The sequence below is a fragment of the Lissotriton vulgaris genome, chromosome 6 (assembly GCF_964263255.1).
Source record: "Lissotriton vulgaris chromosome 6, aLisVul1.2, whole genome shotgun sequence".
NCBI classification, from domain to species: Eukaryota; Metazoa; Chordata; class Amphibia; order Caudata; family Salamandridae; genus Lissotriton; species Lissotriton vulgaris.
This window is the reverse complement of record NC_141694.1, coordinates 1,408,659,452-1,408,684,463: the sequence shown is the minus strand read 5'-3', so window position 1 is coordinate 1,408,684,463 and position 25,012 is coordinate 1,408,659,452. Positions and strand designations below refer to the sequence as shown.

Here is a 25,012-nt window from a genome sequence, read left to right as displayed (position 1 = left end):
TCCTAAATGGTAGAGGCCCTTACTATCTACGAGATCTGAGATATGGTACATTAGGACTTCTACAGGTCCCTCGTATACGCTTGAGCCGCACTGGAGTTAAAGCTTTCTCGTATCTTGCTCCAAGTTACTGGAATAGACTGCCCAAGGCCTTGCGGGAAATACTGATTTACAGCACCTTTAGAAAACAACTAAAAGCCTTCTTGTTTTAAAGCCGCTGCTGACCTGACTTTCAGCTATTAGGTATTTTTCTAGGCAGCGCCGAGATGCCCCAGGGTGAGTCATGTGCTATAGAAGAATATATAATATAGCCTAACATCCCAACCTAAGAATGTTGTTCACAGTTGCACCTCAACTGAAGCCGACGAGAGAGTGGTGGCTGTCTTTGTAGATGCCACCAAGGCATTTGATTCTATCGAATGGCCATTTATGACGGTGACACTTGAGAGACTAGGCCTGGGCTGAGGGCTACTATGTTGTCTATGGTTACTATACAAACGTCCCATGGCCTGAGAGAGGGTAACTGCACAGACTTCTGATCCCCTGGAGATTCAGAAGGAAACAAGACAGGGCTGCCCCTTCTTACAATTATTATTTGCGCTGGTCATGGAGCCCCTGGTCTGCATGCTTTGTGAAACATATAAACACAGAGGCATCCAAATTGATGTGCGTCGACTATTAGTCTCACTCTGTGAAAATGGCATCCTGTTAAAAGTGAAAAAATAGGATGTTAACATCCAACCAATAATATCACATTTAATAATGTTCAGGGAACAGTCTGGATTGACCAGTAACTGGTTGAAATTGATTATGATACCCCTCAAGCCTAGCACCACACAGCCATGGCTGGTGTACCCTCTACAATGGTAAGAGGCACTAGTGAGGATAGTAAGTGAGAACCATGGCAGAACAGCAGACCGAATAACCACTAATATTGAAAAATGGATAAAACTGCTGCTTATAAAGGCTGGCAGACGTGGTCTCAATAAAATGGTGATACTTCTTCACTCACTATGGGGCCGATTCACAGAACAAATCTGAGATAAAATCCTAAACTTACTACTTTTGGTATTCACAAAAGGCATTTAGTAGTAGTAAAGTTAGGACTCCTAACTTTACTACTGCTAAACTGAGATAAAATCCTAAACTTACTACTTTTGATATTCACAGAAGTCATTTAGAAGTAGTAAAGTTAGCACTCCTAACTTTACTACTACTAAATGCCTTTTGTGAATACCAAAAGTCGTAAAATTAGGATTTGGTCTCAGTTTAGCTGTAGGAAAGTTAGTAGTCCTAACTTTACTATTACTAAATGCCTTCTGTGAATACCAAAAGTAGTAAGTTTAGGATTTTATCTCAGATTAGTTCTGTGAATCGGCCCCTTTACCTCTTCCAGAATATACCCATCCACCCCACCAGTGCATTCTTCCACACTCTCCAGTCATTAATGACGTATTGCTGCCCTAGCCCAGCCCTGCTGAGTGGTTAAGTTGTGGCTGATGTGAATTTGCACTCTGCACTTTTGATTACCTCATTTTAAAACTGTTTTAATTCGTTTTCACTCTTCTGTTTTAATTCATTTTAATTCTTGTTGTGCAACCGTGGTGCCTGTATGTAAGAGCGAGCCCGCCAGGACAGGTCAGTGCTCCTAAACTTACTACTTTTGGTATTCACAAAAGGCATTTAGTAGTAGTAAAGTTAGGACTCCTAACTTTACTACTGCTAAACTGAGATAAAATCATAAACTTACTACTTTTGATATTCACAGAAGTCATTTAGAAGTAGTAAAGTTAGCACTCCTAACTTTACTACTACTAAATGCCTTTTGTGAATACCAAAAGTCGTAAAATTAGGATTTGGTCTCAGTTTAGCTGTAGGAAAGTTAGTAGTCCTAACTTTACTATTACTAAATGCCTTCTGTGAATACCAAAAGTAGTAAGTTTAGGATTTCATCTCAGATTAGTTCTGTGAATCGGCCCCTTTACCTCTTCCAGAATATACCCATCCACCCCACCAGTGCATTCTTCCACACTCTCCAGTCATTAATGACGTATTGCTGCCCTAGCCCAGCCCTGCTGAGTGGTTAAGTTGTGGCTGATGTGAATTTGCACTCTGCACTTTTGATTACCTCATTTTAAAACTGTTTTAATTCGTTTTCACTCTTCTGTTTTAATTCATTTTAATTCTTGTTGTGCAACCGTGGTGCCTGTATGTAAGAGCGAGCCCGCCAGGACAGGTCAGTGCTCTAGTTGTATTCTGCCCCGTCCATAAAACAGACAATGTTGCAAACGCGCAGCGGGAGCGTGCAGCTGGCGTATCAAAGACAAGCCCGTCTGCGCCCAGAGAGAACCCAGTGCCAGAACTCCTGCCCATTTCCCGTCGCAAAGTTACACACAAAATGAACTTCTCAGCCGTAACACTGGTGAGTGCCACAATCCTACCTTACTGATAATCTGTGGTAATAATGGTCCAACCATATGTAATTTGTGCGTTTGTGTGGCCATGTACCTGCCCAGCAAAAATAGATCAAGTAACAATAGCAGGGGCAGAGCTCTGCCACCTCTAACTAAGGAAAGTCATGATCACACACAAGGGATGGGAGCCTCCCTAATACCAATAACACACCGAGGCTTTAGCCCAGTAGTTACCCACATAGGTGCTAGTACCCGCAGTGTCCTATTACAGATACAATTAGGTGTATTCTGTTGAACTATCAACAACAAGTGGAGGAGTACCCCCGGAGGCTTCTCAGTGCCTCCCTCTATAGAATATATTGAGGTGCACACAGTGCCATAAAGTAGAGGGCAGGTTTTGTCCTTTGTTAGAAGACCCCTTACTCACCAACCTAGTTGGTGACATGTTTCATCATCGGGGTCCCACCCGAAAAGCCGAGTGCCATCCGGTTGTGCTGCAACACCCGACTACAGTGGAGCGGGTTTTTTTATTTTTATACGTGAAGAGTGAAGGATTGAAAGTGAATAATAAAAATTGTCCAATGAGCTACTCACTAGTAAAAACTTTATTCTGGAGTGATTGTTCAACAGGTAACATTAATTGGGACACCTTTGTCTGATTAGGTAGGCTGATTAGGTAGGCTGGTGGTGTCAAAACAATTGTGTAGTGAATTAAAATTTAGGTCTACATGTTTCAACCACAATGAGAGTGTAAGGTTTTCGTCAGGACCAGTGGGGGTAGTCCGAGTGGTGTACACACACTAAGGCGTACCCTGCCCTTGACTACGTGAAAGGACACGACCATTAATTTGTGGTCGGTAAAAAGCAGTAGTCTTCTCCAGAATTCCTAGAGAAAAAAACTCGAAGCGCCTAATGAGACAGCTCCATGGGCGTCAGGTTGCAGCAAAAATCCACGCCACAATTTGTGGAAGGTTCTTAGAAGGCAGATTTGCCTTTTGTGCAGCCTCGGAGCCCCGTGTTGGTGCTTTTTATTAAAACAAGCCATAGATATTAATGGGGACATGCTTCATATTATCGTGCTGGAGAGTTTAGTTCTGTAGCCCTGCAGAAGGGGAATAATATATTGTGCATGGATGACCTTGCATGTTTGGCATCCCTGCTAATAAGTTGCTTGTGTTGTGGTTTAAACCACAAAATGTCACGGAAACAGAGAATGGATTCTGCATACTACACATTGCCAGGCCACATTTAATGAGGACTGTACAGAGAGTACACTATTTTTGTGTATTATTCTTACTATGGCAAATGCAAGGCAAATGATGGGTTTATAGCTAGTATTTTTCATGCAGCTCCTGACCAACTGCTGCACGAAGTAGGGGTGCACGGGAACAACTACATATCAAACACTACGATCATTAGATGTGATGTCATACCACCCTTCTACTTCATTGTCCATTTCATAGAAGTTGTAGAATGCCTGGATGGCCACCAATGCATTAGACAATGCTAGTTTAGGATTTTGACTTCATCCAGAAAACAATGCCTTTGCTGGAAAATAATAATGACAACTGGACAAACGAACAATGGGAAAGACAAAAGATCTGGCTGCTTTAGAGTGCTAATCCCTCCACACATCACAGCCCAACTGATATTTGTGTGTGTTGCCAGAATAAATCCAAACCTATTGGTAAAAAAAAAAATGTGGACTGTTTCAGTTTGCTGTTCCTGGGTGCAGGGCTATTAGACCTGGCCCTATTTGCAGGTATATCCCCAGACTTTTTGCCTCTTATTTTTCTGACCCTGATTTAGTTGGCTATATGATTCTGGGAACTTTACCACTGCTGATCAATGCTAAAGTGCATATACTCTCGGTATAAATTGTGAATGTGATTGGGTATCCGTGATTGGCATACTTGGTTTACTGGTAAGTCCCTAGTAAAGTGCACTCAGTATGCCAGGGCCTGTAAATCAAATGCTGCTAGTGGGCCTGCAGCATTGGTTGTGTCACCCACGTAAGTAGCCCTGTAAATGTGGCTCAGACTTGCCACTGCAGTGTCTGCACTCGCAGTTGTAAACTGCCATGCTGACCTGGCAAGGTCACCCACTTGCCAGGCCCAAACCTTCCCTTTTCTTAATTATAATGCACCAGTCGGGTAAGCCCACGACACCCTCATAGGCAACGTGCAGGGTAAGTGAAAAGTAGGGGTTGTACTGTATGTGTGACATGTCCTGATAGTGAAATACTGTGTATTTCGTTTTTCACTATTGAAAGTCTGTATGTCCCATAGGCTTTCTTTGAGGCTGCACTGTAAGAATTTTACATGTGTAGCTTTCAATTGGGACAATATGGAAAAATTAAGTTCAGGCTCTTTGAACTCAGAATTTATTAACGCACCTTTTAGTAAAAGTGTTTTTTTTTTATTTCAAATCGTTTTTATTGAAGTAAGAAAACAAAGAAAAAGACATTACATTAAATCTTCCATCAGAAGTGAATTATTACAGATGTTGTCAGACTAATACAGAAACTACAAATGATAAAAAATAAAGAGAAGAATCACTCTTGCTTGTCACATGGTTATTGATCAAGTTGTTAAACACTTGACGTGCGGATGAATGGGAATAGCTCTGACATATTAACTAGGATCACACCCATATAACCATGATACTATTACAAGGTCGTATTGCTTTAAGGCGGCTCAAAATGGAGGGATGAACCATCTAGCGACTTCCATAATTTCTTATTGGATGGACACCACGTAGAGGACTGTAACACCTGATTCGTGGCACCTCTCAGGAAAGACAGCCATTCCTGCCAAATTTTAAAATGTACTTCCTTAAAACATTTCCACTTGCATAAAACAACCTTACATGCCAATGTCAACATTAAATCCAAAAGCTGGCGATCATGGTCATTTGCCAATCGCGGTTCCAACCCCCCTAGAATGACATATACAAATTCCTTCATTGGTTTTATCTTAAACACGTGATGAATGCATACAAATATTTTTTCCCAATATTCTCTCAGCAGGGGACAGTTGAATAACATGTGAGGAAGATCACCAGTCCCTGATTGGCAATTCCAGCACTCCGGGGAGTCACGTAATTTACATTTAAATAGCTTTTCCGGAGTCCAGAACGACCTATTTATGAGCATATACTTCGTCTGGAATAGGATGGGTGATACTTTGTGGGCAAGTGCTGATTTATGAATCAATTCCCAATCCCACTCTATCCCTGTGGAGTTAGGTTCCGCTTCCCATTTCGCTTCCACTGCTTTGTGAGATTTGCTGGGCAGCGCTAACAACAATTTATACACCTTGGAAACGAAGTGACCTGAGTGCATAATGCGTGGGAGATGTGTTATCAGCCACGGAGTGTAGGGTGTGAAGTTACGGCTGGTTAATGCCGCCTTGACTTTTAAAAAATGATAGAAGTCTATCGGGGCTAGGTCAAACTTCGTCTGTAGGCTTGAGAACGGGATTGGTTCGCTGTTGTCATACAAGTCTCCGGCCAGGTTAATACCTTTTTCGGACCATGACTCCCAGAAGAGTTCCACACCCGTGTGTTTAAGGTAGGGGTTTCTCCATAATGACATGCATGATGATTTAGAGAATGTCAATTTGGTTTTATGCGTTTGGTCAAGTCTAAGTAGGGCCCTTCTGGTATTTAACAATATGTATCTGGAGTGAGGTAGGTGTGACAGATCCATGGTGAGTAAAGACTCAAGCGGAGCCTTGCCTACTATAGATCTCTCAATGTTAATCCACACAGGAGTGTAAGTTGGTGATTTTATTAACCATTGAGCACCTTGCTTACAAAGAAAGGCTGTCTGGTAGTTCCTGAACGATGGCAGACCCAGGCCACCTTTATCTTTTGCCAGTTGTAGTTTCTTTAGAGATATCCTGGCTTTCTTGCCCCGCCACAGGAAGTTACCAAACAGCTGGTCTATTTTTAAGACAAAATTATTAGAGAACGTCATTGGGAGCATACTGGCCAGGTAGTTAACTAAGGGTGTTGACATCATTTTGAGAGTTTCAGCCCTGCCCCACCAAGAGAGAAATTTCGGGGACCAACTTTCTAGAAGAGTAGATATTTTTTTCAAAGTCGATTCTTCATTTATTTTTAGAGTGGAGACCAAATCCTTATCGAAGTCCAACCCCAGGTACTTAAAGCATTTGGGCTGCCATGTAAGACCAGAATCCCCCAAGATCCCCTTGTCCCCTATATTGTTTAGCAGCTGGACCTCCGTCTTGTCTTTATTGAGCTTGTAGCCCGAAACCCTCAAATTCTTCAATGTCCGACATGAGTGCAGACACTGCCTCATCCGCCCTTTCAGATAAGACAAGCACATCATCTGCATATGCTGTCAATTTAACCGTGCAGTCTCCAAAGGGTATACCTGCAATTTTAGGATCTTCCCTTATATGATATAAGAACGGTTCAATTGCCAACAAAAATAACGAGGGTGATAACGGGCACCCCTGCCTCGTACCTTGCTTTAAGCAAAAGGAGGATGAGAACGATCCACCCGCCCTTACTCGCGCCGAGGGGCAGCAATAAAGTGACATCACTAGCCGTGTGAATGTTTCCCCCAAATTAAATTTATTGAGGACTGCTTTGAGAAAGACCCAATCAACCTTATCGAAGGCTTTTTCGGCATCTAACGTTATTGCCACTGTAGGGGTATCACTGGTCAACCTATGCTTTAGGAAGCCCGCTTGAGATGGATGGACTAGTTGTGGGAGCACCTTTTGAAGACGTGCGGAGAGTATCATTGCTAGAATCTTAAAGTCAATATTAATTAGTGAAATTGGCCTGTAGTTTTTTGGGAGCGATGGGTCTTTCCCTTCCTTCGGGAGCACTGCAATTGTTGCCTCCGCCAGAGTGCCTTTTACTTCACCAGAGCTATTTATTTCTTGGAATAGGTTTAGCAACGGCCCAGTTAACATAGTTGGGAATGGTTTATAGAATTTTGCTGTAAAGCCATCTGGGCCTGGTGCCCTCCCTGATTTCAGTTTTTTAATCGCACTTTCTACTTCTTCAGCACTAATTGGGCCATTTAGACTAACCTGGTCTTCAGCGGTCAACCTTGGAAGGTCACACTCATCCAAATAATTCTTAATTTTATCTTCCTCCACCTTTGTATTTTTTGCGTACAGGTCCTCATAGAACACCCTAAATACCTCAGCTATCTTATCTGGATCAGAATGTGAGTTCCCTGTTTGTTTAAAATTGCCACTTTTAGAAAGTGATTCAGAAAAGGGGGTGGTGTTGAACAGAGTGTCTGAATTAAGCAGACCACTCTTACCCAGTCCAAAGATCAGGGCTTGATCCATCACCGTTATTTAGCTCACTGCACCATCCCAGCTCAGAACCTGGCTATATGCAAATCAGTCTTTCCCTGGCCCAGTGCATCATGGGAACAGGGCAGACTAAACTACCAAGCCAATTCTTAACCAGAAAGGAGACAAGCTTCCGGGGACCGGTTTCTGGCATTTCAGCCGTCGTCGGCCCAGCTTGCTTGAATCCTGATGGTGCAGTGAGCAAGGGACTCATGTCTGAGTATACCCTGCCACACCTATAGTGGCCAAAAACGATTCAGAAAAGGGGGTGGTGATGAACAGAGTGTCTGAATTAAGCAGACCACTCTTACCTAGTCCAAAGATCAGGGCTTGATCCATCACCGTTATTTAGCTCACTGCACCATCCCAGCTCAGAACCTGGCTATATGCAAATCAGTCTGTCCCTGGCCCAGTGCATCATGGGAACAGGGCAGACTAAACTACCGAGCCAATTCTTCACCAGAAAGGAGACAAGCTTCCGGGGACCGGTTTCTGGCATTTCAGCCGTCGTCGGCCCGGCTTGCTTGAATCCTGATGGTGCAGTGAGCAAGGGACTCATGTCTGAGTATACCCTGCCACACCTATAGAGGCCAAAAACGATTCAGAAAAGGGGGTGGTGATGTTAAATATTTTGTCCACCATAAGGGTGGAAGGGTATACTCAGATGTGAGTCTCTTGCTCATTGCACCATCAGGATTCAAGCAAGCCGGGCCGACGACGGCTGAAATGCCAGAAACCGGTCCCCGGAAGCTTGTTTCCTTCCCAGTGTAAGAATTGGCTTGGTAGTTTGGTTTGCCCTGTTCCCATCATGCACTGGGACAGGAACAGACTAATTTGCATATAGTCAGGTTCTGAGCTGGGATGGTGCAGTGAGCTAAAAAACGGTGTTGGATCTAGCCCTGATCTCTTGACTGGGTGAGAGTATTCTGCTTAAGTCAGAAACTCTGTCCATCACCACCCCTTGTTGTTAAATATTTTGTCCACCATAAGCGTGGAAGGGTATACTCAGATGTGAGTCCCTTGCCATTGCACCATCAGGATTCAAGCAAGCCGGTCCGACAACGGCTGAAATGCCAGAAACCGGTCCCCGGAAGCTTGTTTCCTTCCCAGTGTAAGAATTGGCTTGGTAGTTTGGTTTGCCCTGTTCCCATCATGCACTGGGACAGGAACAGACTAATTTGCATATAGCCAGGTTCTGAGCTGGGATGGTGCAGTGAGCTAAAAAACGGTGTTGGATCTAGCCCTGATCTCTTGACTGGGTGAGAGTATTCTGATTAATTCAGAAACTCTGTCCATCACCACCCCTTGTTGTTAAATACTTTTAGAAAGTGGGCATTTTCTTGCTTTACCGCTCTGTGTGCCTCTGACTGTTTGTATATTCAGCATCTGGTTTTGGCGTGACAGGAGCTAGGGATGTGCTTTCAATCTAGACAGTCTCAAGGGGGGTTGAGGTGTGTCCTGCCTTGCCTGGGAGACTCATCGCTAGGCTGAATAGACCTCGTCTGCATTTAGAGTGGTGGGAGGAGTTTTGCTTGCACCTGAATAGGCTGTGTCTACTTTGCATAATGCTGTCTCTACCACCTGTGGTCATTCTGAACCAGGGAGGACAGGACTGGTTTGGACTGGACCTTGCCACAAAGAGAACAATGGCAGAATCTGGTACAAATATTGGACCTAAAACCCCAGAACTTTAGATTACTTCAAGAAACAAGAGAAACCTGCCAAGAAGAAGAGCCGAAGAACTGAGTGATTCGCGCTGCCTTTCCTGTGTGAAGGGTGGGTTGGCCTGCAGTTGCTGCTTCTGTCTATGGTGGAGAAAAAGGACTGACTCTGTTTGCCTTGCTGTGAAATCCTGCTTGGGAAGAATCTCAAAGGGCTTGTGTGTTCTTTCCTCCTGTTGGAAGTCTCAGGGAGACAAAAGCCGTCAGAAAAAGATCCTTGCTGGATGTACAAGTAACATGCCTGGAAGGAGGGCATGGAGCACTGGGTGAGGAGCACTACCCCTGCTTTGTGCGGGGTGGGCAGGCCTGCAGTGGAGCAAGAGAACGACTAGACTGTTCTTCACCTTTTGATAAAGTGCATGGTGAGCACTTTATTTTTGTTGCTTCCTAGCGTGTAGAGCGCTATCTTTGGCCAATTCCCCTTGTCCAATAATAGCACTCTGGGAGCACTTTACCTTTCCCCCTATACTTGTCTCCAGCAAGTGGCGTACGCTTCCATTGACACTTTCCAGGGGGCACTCCCGTTCAATAACCCAGCACGGGTTGCCGTGCCTAGGTTCTGCAAGGAAGGCGGGGTCAGTGGAGGGAAATCACCCCAAACAAATGAGCTGCCACAGAGCCTCTCAGCGGAACAGCTCAGGGAATGCACTGGGGTGCATTAGACATACCTTATATAAAGGATGCAAGACCTAATTTAGAGTTTACTAGCTGAATATCTGTCTGCATATGCGCTTGATTACAATCCTCCACTAATCCAGTAGTGACATTGCTACTGCATATAGATATCGTGTGGCGGAGTTTGTCTGCAAAAACAGGCTTCTCAATACCACATAAATACACCCCACATAAATACACTCTATGCCACATAACAACAATCCACTTGAATACACTCCACAGCATGCCACATAATTCAACTCAACATAATTGCACACCACACTGTTTCATGCCACACTATTCAACACCACACAAATACACTCCACACCACATAATTCAACACCAAATCACATAATTCCACTCCACTACACAAATCCACTCCACACCACAAAGATCCACAACTAACAATAGCAATCGAAGCCACATAATTCCACTCCACACCACATACATCCACTGCAATATATAACATATAGGTAAGAGACATTTACAGTGCCAATAGCTCTAACTTTCTTTTTTATTTTAACACTCAAACACCCACATCTGGAGCTTAGCTTCTATTTATTTGCACATAATACAACTCAACAACACAATTACACAACACACCACAAACATCCAATAAACACCACACAATGCCACATCATGGCACAAACTTCAACAGCACACAACATAATTAAACTCCACTACATACCACTCCAAAACACATAACATGGTAATGCCGGTCTAGTTGTTCAACGTTATTCATGGACCTCAGTATTTGTGTGGCGAAACCGAGGGCGGGGTTTTATGTGTGCTCACTCATGTTTGCATAAGTGTTGGTATGACCCCCTGTACCATGTGTCCAAGATGAAATAAATACGGGTAGCCAGGTGGGTTGGGAGAGACCACCTATCCCGGATCTGAAAGACACACGCCCGCGTTTCATGTGTCTTTTTCTTTCTAGGCCCAACGCTGTCACACCCAGTGATGACTATTCGATGGGCGCCCTGCTGCCTAACGAGGGTGCCAACATTACAAATACCATTCCACAAAATTACACTAAATAACACACAATCCCACTCCACCTAATTCCAGTACGCTCAAAACCACATAATTACTATACACATACCACAGCACTCCGTGCCACATAATTCCACTGCACAAATCCACACCACACGATTCCATGCCACACAGTTACGCAAGTAACTAATCCAATTCATCCCACATAACTTCAGAACACAACACATACATACACTCTATAACACATAGGTAAACACATTGCCATTTACGTATGATGCCAATAGCTCTAACTCAAACAAATGCCAGACCGATTGCAGTTCCAATGCTTGTTCTTTTCCTGTCACTGCCTTGCAAAAGCCTCGAATCTCACTTTTATATATTGTCTGTTTTAAAGTGTTTCGGGCGGGGGTTGGAACGGGACTGTTCCCGCTTGGAGTGCGAAAAGTACAATGGGCAGCTGTTCCCCTGGCCCTCACCCGGGCAGGTAGGGGTTAAGCGCCGGGCGGGCGGGCAGGCAGGGGGTGCGGTGTAACCCGACGCGCCTCCTCGCCCAGGCAGCTGCGGGGTGGGTGAGAGCTCAGGTGTCGCCCAGCCCCGCGGTGCCGTGACTCACTGCGCGCTCGGGGTGGGGCCGCCTGCTTTGTGCTGTTGTCGGGGCCGCCTCGGTTAGTGTCCCGGGACAGACTCGTGAGGTGCCCGTGCCGAGCCGCCCTCCCGCTCCCGTTGTGTCCCAGCCCGTCGCCTGCCTGTGTGACCGTCCGGCCTCGCCATGTTCAAGTGCGGCATCGCCTACCCGCGCTGCAAGTGGATCCTCCCGCTGCTCCTGCTCTGCGCCATCATCTTCGACATCATCGCGCTGGCCGGCAATGGCTGGGTGGAGACCGAGTCGGGCCGCGAGCACGCCTCTCTGTGGAGAAAGTGCACCACCAACACGAACTCCAACACAGACACCTGCGACATCTCCATCATGGACTACGGTAAGAGCGGGTTCAGGCCTGCGGGGCACGGAGACCCTCTTTTAAGGGTGAAAGGAAAGTGTAGGAGCAGCCCGTGGACTTGTGTTTATCTTGGACAGGCAGGGACTCGAACGCACGAGCCCTACAGTTTTGTTGTTAATCTGTTGTGCAGTATGAAGACACTTTCCACATTATTTGTAGACCTCGGTATTGCACAAAAATTACATTGAAAACAAGGTATTGAAAAAAAATCAGTCAGAAAAAAAGGTGCAAAAATGCGCCCCATAAGTATTTATGAAGACACCTTCCACGTTATTTGTAGACCTCGGTATTGCACAAAAATTACATTGAAAACAAGGGTTTGAAAAAAAAAATCCGTCAGGAAAAAAAGGTGCAAAAATGCGCCCCATAAGTATTTGCAATCAAAATCGTCTCCAACTCGGTAGAGTTTATCGAGGTTCAGGGAGATTTGAACTTTCTCGCCTGACTTCTGCGACTCCATGTGACTGAGCTGCTTCTTAAGTGGGAAGCACGTTGTTGTAGGCCTGTAACACGGGCAGGGCACTGCATAGTTACCAAGTGACACCTGTCAAAGAGTGGCAACTTCATCTAGTCCTGTTTTTAACCATCACCAATTTCCGTTCTGAGATTTTAGAGTATATGCTTACAGTTTGTTTAATTATTTACTTGAGAGTTTTATGACGTGTCAGTTGGTCTAGTGTTCAGGTAGGTTCAAGGGTCGGAGTATTATCGTAGAGATCGTAGAGGCAGAACCCTTTCTAATATTATTCACTCGCATTCCAAGTAAGAACAGTCAAGTTTCCTTTGTCTGTGTAAAAGCAGCGAATCGATGTTTTTTCTGTGCATTTTTGGGCCATGTAGTGCTGATTTTTTCATGGAATAAAGAAAATTGGGAGTTCGAGAATTAAAAAAAAAACCTGGAATTGCATATCAAGTTATGCATGAACTAGAAAAACTGGAGTACTCCGTCCTTTGCAAGTTAGAAATCTCAAGTGCTGGCAAGTTTGAAAAGTTCTGCTTTCAAGCGTGCTCTGTCTGCACCGCACGTTGATGAGTCGACTCGGGCTGTGGTTCAGAACTTCGACTCTTGGGCTGTGGTTCAGGACTTCGACTCTTAGGCTGTGGTTCAGAACTTCGACTCTTGGGCTGTGGTTCAGAACTTTCCATAGCCCGGAGTCCTGGACTCTGAGAGATCTGCCTCAGTCCAGAGGCCACTTGAAGGATCATTAGATGCCGAGCTGTGCGTTGCTGAAGCAGGTTCCTGGTTGTGGAAGAGAGGGGGGGGGCAGAGATTGTGAATACTTGGAGCATTTCCCACTGAAGCTTTTGTGGACAGAACCCAGAACCTAGAAATAGATCCTTGCATCCACGAATGTTTTCACTGTTAGGATGATGATGTGGCGTTTGTTTGGGTTCCAGCACATTTTGGCAGCCTTTGTTTTGCAGTCTTTAGATAGATTCTATCGATAAGTTTCTTTGGAAACCCTGGGTAGATGACAGTGCAGTAGTCAAGGCATCCATGATGGCTGTCTGGAGCAGAGGAAGAATTTTGCGAACACAGAGTTGAATGCTCATAGCGTAGCAATAATGCCAAGGGCCCTGGTGCAAGCAAGAAAATGACCCCTTTGAGTATTATTTGGGTAGTAAAATACACCAGTTATCAGGGTTCAGTGGGTCTTTAAAGGCTTTGGGTGCCGGTGCTATTACACCTGCTGCACTAATTGTAGCTACGCCTCCATGCATATTAGCCCACCTAAAAGTTGAGGTAAAACTGAAACTACTAGCCCCAAAATCAAAGTGCTGTTGGCTAAAACATTAGGTATGGCTGAAACTGGTTTTACAATATCACATGCGGTGGCTTGGGCAGCACTCACAGTGGAAGGAGAGCGCTAGTTGACGCTTCTAAGCCCTGCAGCACTGGCAGTAAATTGCCTGAGGGGACGCTTGTAGCGCCCCAGAGCACTAACTGAGGAAGTTCACACAAGGCATATTAAAATTTCATGCTGTGATGTGCCAAAAAACTCAAGGGCGGTGCTTCACAGGACGAGGATCTGTGTGAAATGTGTGTGTGTGTATATATATATATATATATATATATATATATATATATATATATATATATATATATATATATATATATATATATATATATATGAACGAGATAATAAACTCCTACAGTGAAGTATAAAACAATTCAAAACCAACATCTGCTGTCATAAAGTGATACAAACCTTGTTAGCTAATTCGGCATTAATATATAGGGCAATTTCGCTTCAAAATCTATAAATGAATGTTGCAGCACAAGTGCAGGGCCTTTAATAAGTGCGGTCCTTTTGAACATTAACCCCTCTGACCTCCTATTTTTGACGGGCCTGTCTCACACTCACACCGTGGAGAAGTGTGGCTCAATGGTTAGAGCGGCAGACCCTGATGCAGAGGTCTAGCCCGGGACCAGGGTTCAATTCCCTGCCTTGGCGGGTCTTGGGCTCAAAATTCCATGGGCCTGATAATTCTCGCCTCGGTGCCTATTCCAATCATGGAGTCCCACTCTGCAACTCTGGGCAATAGCTTGCTTAATCTCCACAACGGCCCCCACAACGCTAAGGATGCCTGGCCTCCACCTTGGGGGTGCCCAGGAGTGGACGCCTCACAGGGAAAGCCAGGATGGGTTCCACAGCGGTATTCGTACAAGCGCCTTGAGACCCTTGCGGGTGAGTAGTGTGCTATACAAGTATCAATTTACAATTTACACTGCAGGAGACAGTAGACCTGGTATGGCCCTAAAGGTTTCATTAAATGTGTAATGAAATCTTGACTGGAGGAAGCACAAAGTATGTCTGTGTGCAAAGTCGTTCGTATGCACAGGACTGGAGCGTTGTAAAATGTACCCTTTCCCTTTCATAATTTGAAACTACAGCAAAAAAATATTCTATCTGGTGTTACATTTTTGATTGAAAGTCCTAAGACCTAAAACACGTTTAGTGCTTATTCTAGTTTTCTACTTTACTTGTATTTATGATGTGCATTGTATCCAGTTCACTTATGCAAATGCCAGACTTTGTGAAAAATACACCCAACAGCATGAGCCTTTCCTTGCACAATAATGGCAGAGGAGGTCATGTTACAACCATTTAAAGGGGTGCAGCTTGTTTCAATTAAGGGTTGGCAGCCTGTCCGAGGCAGCTCTACTCTTTTCATAAGGTCTTGTTTTTATGAAATGGGACAAATATTTAGAAGACTAAATTGTAATTGGAAAGGGTTTGTATTTTTCTGTTTCGCCTAGACAGCGCATGCACTCAGCCAGACTTTTGATTGAATACAGTGGACTTCGAGCCCTACTATAGATTTCTATTTGTTTGCTTCAGCGCCTCTCTAATTTGCTTTGCTACCATTTGTCAGGGCATGCGGGCCACATGTCTCTTCATGTGTTTGAGCCTAGCGGGGAGCATGGGCCTAGCCTGTAGCATGGACCAAGTACTTGCGTCCATCCACTGCTCTGTTTTGGAGTTTTTTTAAGCACTCCATATGAGTGCTTGTGTTTTCACTCCGTTTCCCATATCATCATCCATCTAGCTTCTATTCCCTCCCATCTCCCCCTTCCATGTTGCTTCTTTTCCATTCCCCCTTGCCCTGCAATCTACGCTGCTGTACTGTACTCTGCACCACTGTACTCTGCAAAACTGCACTCTATGCCACCGCAATCTGCACCACTTCACTCTGCACCACTACTCTGTCACTCTATGCCACCGTACTCTACTCTGCATTACTGCACTCTATAGGCAAGTGGGCTCTGCACCACTCTACTCCTCTTCCCCACTGCACTCTACTCTATGCCACTCTACTCTGCACCAATCTTCACCACTGCATTCTACTCTCACTGCACTCTACACACTCTACTTTGCGCCACTGCACTCTTAGCCAATGCCCTCTGCACCACTTTACTCTGCCCCACTCCATTCTACGCCATGCACTCTACTCTGCAAATCTGCACTCTATGATACTGCAATCTGCTCCTCTCTACTCCTCTGCACCACCGCACTCTACTTTTCACCACTCTAGTCTATGCCACTCTGCCCCACTGTACTCTACTCTGCACCACTGCACTCTATGCCAATACATTCTGCACCACTGCACTCCACTCTATGCCACTCTGCACCACTGCACTCTGCCACTGCACTCTATTCTGCACCACTCTGTTCTATACCACAGAATTCTACTCTATTTCGCTGCACTCTACACCACTCAACTCTGCGCCACTGCACAGTACGGCAGTATCTGCAGCACCACTCTAGTCTGCCCCACTCCATTCTATGCCACCCCTCTATACGCCACTCTACTTTACGCAACACAGTGCCTCTCTACGCCATTCTACACCATGCCACTCTACACCCCTTCACACTACTCCACTTCACTCTGCACCATGCCAGTTTTATTTGTTTGAGCCGGTTCATCCACTTTTCGTCCATCCCTTAGAGCATGCCTGTGTTTGTCATCTGATTGGCTCCTTTTATCCTTTCACAAGTGTCTGCTTTTTGGGAACTTTTTTTTCTTTTTCTAAAGAACTCCATGACGGTGAATACATGTCCCCCTTCTCTGTGTTGTTCCAGCACATTTCTTTTCATGGCATTATAAAAGTCTAACTTTCAACACCTTTTTCCTTGGAACTACTCTCAGTGCAATTACTCTTTTATACAAGTTGTCTCTTCCATTTGCTCTTGCATGCTCTGACTGTTTTAAACCATTTCATCTAGGATCTTTCCTATACGGTAAACGGCCTAACAACGCTGGCAGAGCCACCCGTGCCGTTTCCCCGCAAGCTCAAACGCACATATACCTTAACCACGCATATGCGTGGTTAAGGCAGTGTGCGGTATAGATGCTGGGATAGGCAGGCCCAGGAGTAGGAAGTATCGGGAGAGGATGCGATGAGGTGAGTGGGGCTAGGGCTGGATTTGGGGCGGGCAGGAGTAGTTTTCAGGGCTCAGGGGGGTTTAAGTTGCGTGGTAAAGGAATGTGTTGTTTAAGCACATTCGTTGAGGCTGCATGGTAAAGCCGCGTGTGGCTTAGCCATACGTGCCTTTGTCATACAACCTTCCTATACATGTACCTGCACATTCCGTTTCTTACAGTTTACACTATAATAATAAAAAAAACATAAAACACTTTTATTAAGCATTGTATGAGATTGCATGTGGTTTTACATTCAATGTTCCCCTGCTTCTCTTAGCCCATTTCGCTTCACAACTTTTAATTTTCCACAATGTTGACCTCTTATATATGCTTAATTCACTTTTATGCAGCTTCGACCTTCGAGCCGCTCTCCTTTGCGCTTTAACACCATACACCACTCTTGTTCATTGGCTTCCACACCCTTTCATGTTGCTTTGTCTGTTTGCTTCCCTCCTACTGCCCTCTGTGTTGCTATTCCCTCCACTCCCCTCTGTTGCTGCAACCCACGACCCATGTTGTTTTTTCTACTCTCCTATTGTTTTCCCGCCCTCAGTGATGCTATCTGTTCAACCCCCTGTGTTGCTTGTCCACACCTGCGTTCTGTCCCCCACATACGTTTGTCCCCACCAGCCTGTACTACTTTTTCTTAGTTTACTGATCCAGCTTGGATTTGTAAACAAAAACACTCTGTGTCATTTTGTAGGTGTGTGCATGCTTGATGTGCGTGCCTACAAAATGTTGTACACAACTGCGTAAGCATTTGTTCCCTGTTTATTATCCGTGCTGCATAGATTCAAGAATGCTGTCCAATATGGCTAAATCCATTGGCAAAGCCAGTAGGCCATAAATGCGAGACCTATTGCTTTTGCCAGTGCTTGTTTTTGTGTTATCAGTGTTTATAATAAATACATCTAACTCCGTACTTTTCCAAATTAATGCATGAACTTCAGAAAGCACAAGTCAGAAACAGCAAAAAGTATTGCCTCTCCTGGTTTCCAAAAAGAACAATTGATGGACAGAATGCAGAACAATGTCATTCATTCACCCCAGTACAGAGATCTGGGCTTAAATCCATTGTTCTTTTGCTCACCATGCCATTCCTGTTTGGACCCAGCCAGTTGCGAATCAGTCTTGACCCTGCGCCCAATGGGAACAGTCCAGCCCGAACTGCCAGGCCAGGTCCTCTCTGGACTGGAAACAAGCATCCTAGGACCAGTATCGGGCTTTGAGCCCTCATCAGCCAGGATAGCTTGAATCCAGAGGCATGGAGAGCACGGGACCCATATGGCTGGATCCAAACTGGGGTGGCGTAGTGGGCAAAAGAACGATGGATTTAACCCAGATCTATTGACTGGGAGAAAATGTTTGCATTGTCAGCATTCCGTCCATCATTTGTTTGCACTCCTGGTTTCCAGCTTGTGCTGTCTAAAGTTCATGCATTTACTGACAATTTGCAAGCGCCACAAATGCAAAAATACAGGTGCTTCGCTTCATACGGCCCACGGGGCCATGTCACGCCGGATTTCGCTGGCTCTGCACAGAGCCAAGAGCCTGTTTTTATGCATCTGCATTCCATAAAGTTTGTTCATTTAACCGAATATGTCTAAGACTTAGCATTTTTTTAGAAAGCACAGCTCCGAAACAGAAAAAGGCCAGCCTTGCTCACTGGTTCTGTGGTGTTCTGTTTGAAAATGAAGCTCAAATTCTGAGAAATATTGGGTTAAATTATTGGTGCATAAAATCAGGCGCTCGTCTCTTGGCTGCCTGGAAACTTTCATGTATGGTATCTGTGCTCCCTTTCAGCTGCTTCTACCAGTGGTGAACTAGGAAGATGAGCACAGTTACATAATGGTAAATTCAACATCTCGTAAATGATCACAGGACATACCAGTTACAAATCGTTACAGTTAAATCAGCAACATGCCCTTAAGAAATTACGTCTAGGTTCTCTAAAGAAGAGCCCCGCCTCCTGCAGAATGACAATGTAAATAATTCTGTAAGTCTTGTATAACAACCCTCCCCGCCTACAACCAGTCTCTCCCAGTGTAGGCGAAAGAAAGGCAAGCGAGGGACACCCTCACCAAACCACTTTCTCGCATTGTGGAATGGACAACCCTGGCTTAACAAAACAAATCACTTGATGCCAGCACATGGATCCTTTGGGCAGAGCGGTGTAAGAGGGGCAGAACAGACCAGCCGCAAACACATTTTTATAAGAAATAAAAGTAAATATTTTCAGTTCCCATAAGATTATTCCTCCAATAAATGTGTCTTTTATGAAACACATATTGTGTCAAAGAGCAGGGTCTAGAGATTTTTCCTGTTTTTTTATTGAATAGTAACTGATTACAAATAACATAATCCCAAAAAGAGAACCAATAAAATACACATGCATCCTCAATCATCAGAACTGTGTCCAACTCCTAATATAATCTTGGTATGGAAATGGAAGGTACAGCTCGCATCCCACAGCCACGTTGGGCAGACTGGGTGATGGGGAAGAGAGACGGAAAAGAGAAACCTACCAATTTTTGCTCCATCAAAAAAGTACCCATGTGCTATGATGCAATATAACCCCAAACCCCCAGGCTAAAAATGTAGGGAAAATACACCGTAGACAGCAGAATATTTGTACACACGAATTCTTGTAGTCAATCCACAGCTGACTATCTACATAGATATTTTCTTTATATCGTGTCTAGAACCTCCTCGGCTACTGCAACTTGTATAAACACATGGAGCATCTATTGTGTCTAGGACCTTCTCGACTACCACAACTTGTATGAACTCATGGAGCATCTATTGTGTCTAGGACCTTCTCAACTACCACAACTTGTATGAACTCATGGAGCCTCTATTGTGTCTAGGACCTTCTCGACTACCACAACTTGTATGAACTCATGGAGCATCCTTTCTGCTGTAACCTTTAGTCTTAATGGATGCCACAGTGATGTTTAATTTTGTATTAAACCAATCCTTAATCACCTTCAGCGTTGGCTTAGGTTGTATGGTCCCGTGGATGTTATTGGTGAAGAGGAAGATTTTCTTGCCATCAATGGAAGATAGTTTGTACTTGCTGACTTAACAGAAATTATTTTCCGTCATGTGGACTGCTTAGCTCAGCTGTTGTTGCACCTTTGACTTCTTCCTAATGGTGCTAGTTAGCAGCCTGTACGTCTTCCACATTTGACTGCAGGCGAGTTGTTGTGCTGTAGGATATTTTTTTGTAGAACATCCTAACATCCTGGATCGCAGCACAAAGAGGTACCTCCTATGCATGCTGGACTGAAACTCACAATAGGAGCATGTGGGCAGCCCGCGGTGAATCACCTGTGTATCATGTTTGGGACTTCAAGTGATCAGAGATGATGTAGAGTAGGATTTAAATTCACCCTGAAATGGCCTGCCACCCTCCTTATCTCAGGTACCCCTCTCAGCCATTTCCGATGACCACAAAAGTGGCCTTAGGATAAAGAGGCACTTGTCTCTTTTGTTTTTCCTCTTTTCCTCTTTGTGAGTCATTGTGCAGCAGACTCACTTCCAGAGCTGGACAACGGCCTCATAGGAGACCAACATTGATGTATGCAGGCTCCCAATATGCTGCTCTTCTGCAACGTCCTGGTACACCCCCATTTGTACCGCTTCTGCAACGTCCAGCACAGAATCTTTAACAGGAACTGTCTATGTGGCATGCCTGTGCCACAGATTGTACCATACCCGAATACCGTTTTCTGCACCACAGCCCTGGTGGCAGAATAGGCAGCCAGCGGGAGATCTGGTAGGCTCCCCAGTCCTCTATTTTGCAAATAGAGCCGCTCGTATCCCTTGTCATAGCCCTTCAGATCCTCCCTCTTGCCACGTCTCTCACTCCTGTGGCCCGGGGCGAAGTGTCTGGCGCTATCTTGGCCCTCGCAGGTTCTGGGGTGATCTTTGTGGCTCGCATGAGTAATAAAGTGCTTTCCTCAAGTCCCAATGGGCACAATTGCTCCTTGCACTTGCAGAGTCACGGTTGGGCTGCTCTCAGTCCTGGACTGCTGCACCCTGCCCAGAAAGGTAGAACCGTGCCAGGGCCCCTAGGAGACAACCCTCTTGGGTGCCCAGTTAGTCACTCCCATGGGTTTTTAGATTTCGAATTTACTCTAGAGATTGAGGTGATGGGGTATAGCACACTTTCACCATTCTCTGTATTTTCGCAAGAGTCTTCCCACTTCTAGAATATTGTATCCTTTCTCCCTGTCAGTAACCCGTTGACACAGGTCAGTAGGGGTTGATGAGACTCTGGTGCTACTCCAGCGTCCTTGCCCTTCTTCAGTATCTTGGCCACCATGTTTCTGAGGAGGCAACCATTTTTTTTAATGTGCCATGTTTCAATCTGTAAGGACGTACCTGCAGACTGAACACCTAGGTACATTTGGTACGTATATCGACTGATAAAGGTTTGGGTCGCAGGAGTTGTGGACTAAATTGAGCAGTTGCATGCTGGTGGAGATGAGGTGAAACCAAGCATCTACAGTCCCATTAAAGTGAAAGTTTATACAGACCCCTGTTCTCTCACATACTGACGACGGGCGAGGTCAAGAATTTGGTTTAGAACCGCTTAAGACTAGTTCCCCTATAGCAGCATGCCTTGTCAAAGGGGTTAGGAATTGTGATTGCCTCACTCTCATTCCAACAGATCTACACTGATGCCAGAATTAACCCCTACATCACACATACAACATGTAACGGTGTACATGGTGTGCTCAGTTACCTGAAGAATGCATTTTGTGCCACAGAAGGATTAATGGAATCAATGAAAAGTTTCCCCTTCTATTCGGATTTCCGAAAGCTAAAACTTTGAAGCAGGTCTTCTTCAGTCAAGCACCAAAAATTAGGAACCGTGCCCCTGAGAAACGTAAAACCTAACATAACCTTATTTAATTTGCACCGGGCCTAAAACTAATCTGTTCAGAATCCTTCACTTCACAGAAAAAGTTTTCTAGGTCGAGCCTAGCGCAGCGCTCATGCACTCCTCTATGGGAGGCTTCTTGTAAGCACTCCAAATCTTCCTGTGTGGGTCTAGCAACTCCAACACATTTGATTGGCCTTTGTGTGTGGCTTTTCAATAATGAAAGAATGCAAATGGCCAAAGGCTGGCGCATGTCCCACATCTTTGTTTACTGGTCTCTCCCACAGCGTTTTGCCTGCGGGAAAGAGCAGCGGTGCGCAGGGTGGTATCTGCATTCCTCGCAGTGCGCGCACACCACTCGCGGTCTTCTTGTCTTTTCTCTGGGAGCAGGGGCGCTCAGGGTGGCAGATGCATTCCTGTGCCCGCCCCACCACTCCTCTTGAGATGCTTGTTTTTTGTCTTTATTGGTCCTTGTTGGGTATGGTGTTGGAGCCTCGGTCAAGCAGAGCATGCCAGAAACCTCTCCTCCTCCAGACCAGCAGCCCATTAGGGGAACAGAAACACCGCTGGTCACTTCACCGGTCACCTTAAACTATTTTAAGATTCAAAACTGAGATTAGTAATTGCGAACAGCTCTCTCCAGAAAGTGCATAAACCACCGAGCTAATTTACCACTGTTAGGGTCTTAGACTTGCTAGATAGACACTAATCTCTGCAGCCTTCATAAATTGTAGTCTGTCGCAAATGAAGTTAGACCGAAAAGCTTTGCTATCAATTTTTCTATTTTTCGTGGTTTTATTTAAGAGCAAAGTTTGTGCTTATGAACTGGCAGGCCATTGACTAGCATAATACAGCCCTTTCAAGACCCAGCCTCACTTGACACCTCCATCTTTCTGCTCCTTGGTGTGGTATCAGTAGTCAAGCGCTTACTTAATGTGCATTTATAAAGCGCATGTTCACCTAAGGGTATCTTGGCACTGAACAACAGGTGTTTATTGTTACCCAACGGTACTCATTTTTGGCTGAGTGGACCCTCCGGGTTTTGAACCTGTGACCATGAGGTCAAAGACAAGCCCCTACAGTCGACGCATTAGTCCACTAAGCCAGCAGACCCGGCCTTAGATATACAGTTGTCTTTAACAAGTATATTGTTTGTTTTTGTCTATTAATTCTGTCCTGGAAAAACGCTTTGAAACTTTCTTCTGCTTCTCACCCATTTTTAGATGACTTTTTCTTGTAATTTTTTTTGTAGGCAGTTTTATATAGTGTGAATTTGACCCAAAGGTATGAGGTATCGGAGCACTTTACACGAGCACTAGTTGCGTTACATGAGGACATATTCATTTTTGTTAGGCACAGAGAGATTAAGTGATTTGCCAATAATCACAGGATGTTGCGCATCCTTGCCGAGACTCAAACCTAGTTCATCAGATTTGAGGTCGACCGCCCTAGCCGTTAGGTCAACTCAACTCCCTCTGCTCTTCTTTCAGCACAAACCTGTTCAGAAAGGAACATACCATCTAAATATAATTAACATTTTTGTACACCCAAATCATACAGCGATGTTTTGTGAATTTCACAGTCGAGCTTTACTTTGGCATGCGTAGACAAGCCTTGTGTGTTTGGACACTGTTTACGCATTGACAACCGCGCACTGCAGGCCCTGGTGGCTTCTTGTGGGGTGGTGGGTGCCCAGCCCCTTCTTACTTTTTTGCAGATTTTCCAGTGCAACATTCCAGCAGATAGTTGGCTCCGTATCGCAATTTGTGCTCTCAATGAAAGTGAAAGTACAAAGCTCAGTGTGGGAGAGAAGGCATGTGATCTCAACTTTCCCATATAGCGAGTAAGGGTCACGCAGTTTGAGGGTGAGTTCAACGCTCCCTCGCAGAAGGGCTAATGTTACTTACACCTGCTCCCAGAGGCTGGAACTGAACCATAAATGTGACTCCATTTAGAGCTTTACGGTGTCGTGCGCTGCTTTTGGGAGATGAAGTACTAGTGCTTGAACCTCACATACAGTGGTGAGGGTACCCGTGTCCCAGAGTACTTTGGTGCTGCTGTAAAGGGCGGGTACTCTCCCATTGAAAGTATAGGAGCAGTGAGAAGTGCCAGCTATAGCTATCCTGAACAATACATAATGCTACGTTACACTTGACCAATTTAAGGGAGATGGAAGCTCTACATCATTAGATATGTTTGATTATATGCGTATATGTCATGCAGCAGCATCTAACTGGGCCTCCTTCCCCGAGGAGCCACCAGAATTCTCCCCGCTCACCCAACTCATTCAAAAACCGAAACCGAGAAATAAAGTTCCCACACTATGTTCACTGTATGCGGAACTCTGCACAATCCCGGATCACAGAGCCTTGGATAAATGGCGGGCAGACATAGCGCTTGACATAAACTTAGACTTGTGGGATTATTATTACAACCAACCTAAGCGGATATTTATAAACTATAGACACAAGCTGATCCATGTTGCATTTATTAATAGATCATTCTGCTCCACACTCAAGTTATATAGAATTGATTCGGGTAAAAATATGCAATGCTCTAGGTGTCTGTGTGACCCTGCTGGGTTTTATCACTTGGCCTGGGAATGTTCAGCAATCCGAAATTACTGATGCGAAGTATTCTACTTAATAGACAAAATAGTTAAATCCTTTATAGGATGTGCCCAGCTCATAGCACTGTTTTGGAGGCGTAGCTGTAAGGAGGATTTTGAGTGGAAATGTTGCCGATGTGCTACTTGGATGGTGGAATTTCAACCACCAGATATAGACATTGAAAACGCGTTCCCAAAGCAGGGACAAGCTGTCTGTCTTCAGGTGTCTACTCTCCCTAATATGCTATGCTTACCGGTGTTTCCCAGCAAGGCATGGGTGATTTACTTACCCAGAGGCTGAAGTTGGCTGGGTTTCTGGTGACGATATGCCCTTGCTTTAAGTTAACAAAAAAAGTTCCCCCAACTATTTTGTAAAAAAACTGCGGTCTCGGAACGGACAATGCCAACTGTTGAGATGCGTTAGCTGTGGAGCCAACAGTGGAGCATAGAACTAAAGAAGACACA

At 44.9% G+C, this 25,012-nt stretch overlaps 1 protein-coding gene across 2 annotated transcripts in view; it reads left to right on the top strand.

Annotated features, from left to right (window-relative positions):
* Positions 1-11,640: 11,640 nt before the first annotated feature.
* The window catches only part of PERP (p53 apoptosis effector related to PMP22), a 65,436-nt gene continuing 52,064 nt past the window's right edge, over positions 11,641-25,012 (top strand). Inside the window, exon 1 of one of the 2 annotated variants that reach the window (XR_015296664.1) lies at positions 11,641-12,101. Coding sequence is in view for 1 of the 2 variants with exons in the window: in XM_086927522.1 (XP_086783648.1) it covers positions 11,894-12,101 (208 nt within the window). In the remaining variant the exon portion in view is untranslated. The remainder of the gene's footprint in view (positions 12,102-25,012) is intronic. The other variant, XM_086927522.1, reaches the window with a different exon arrangement.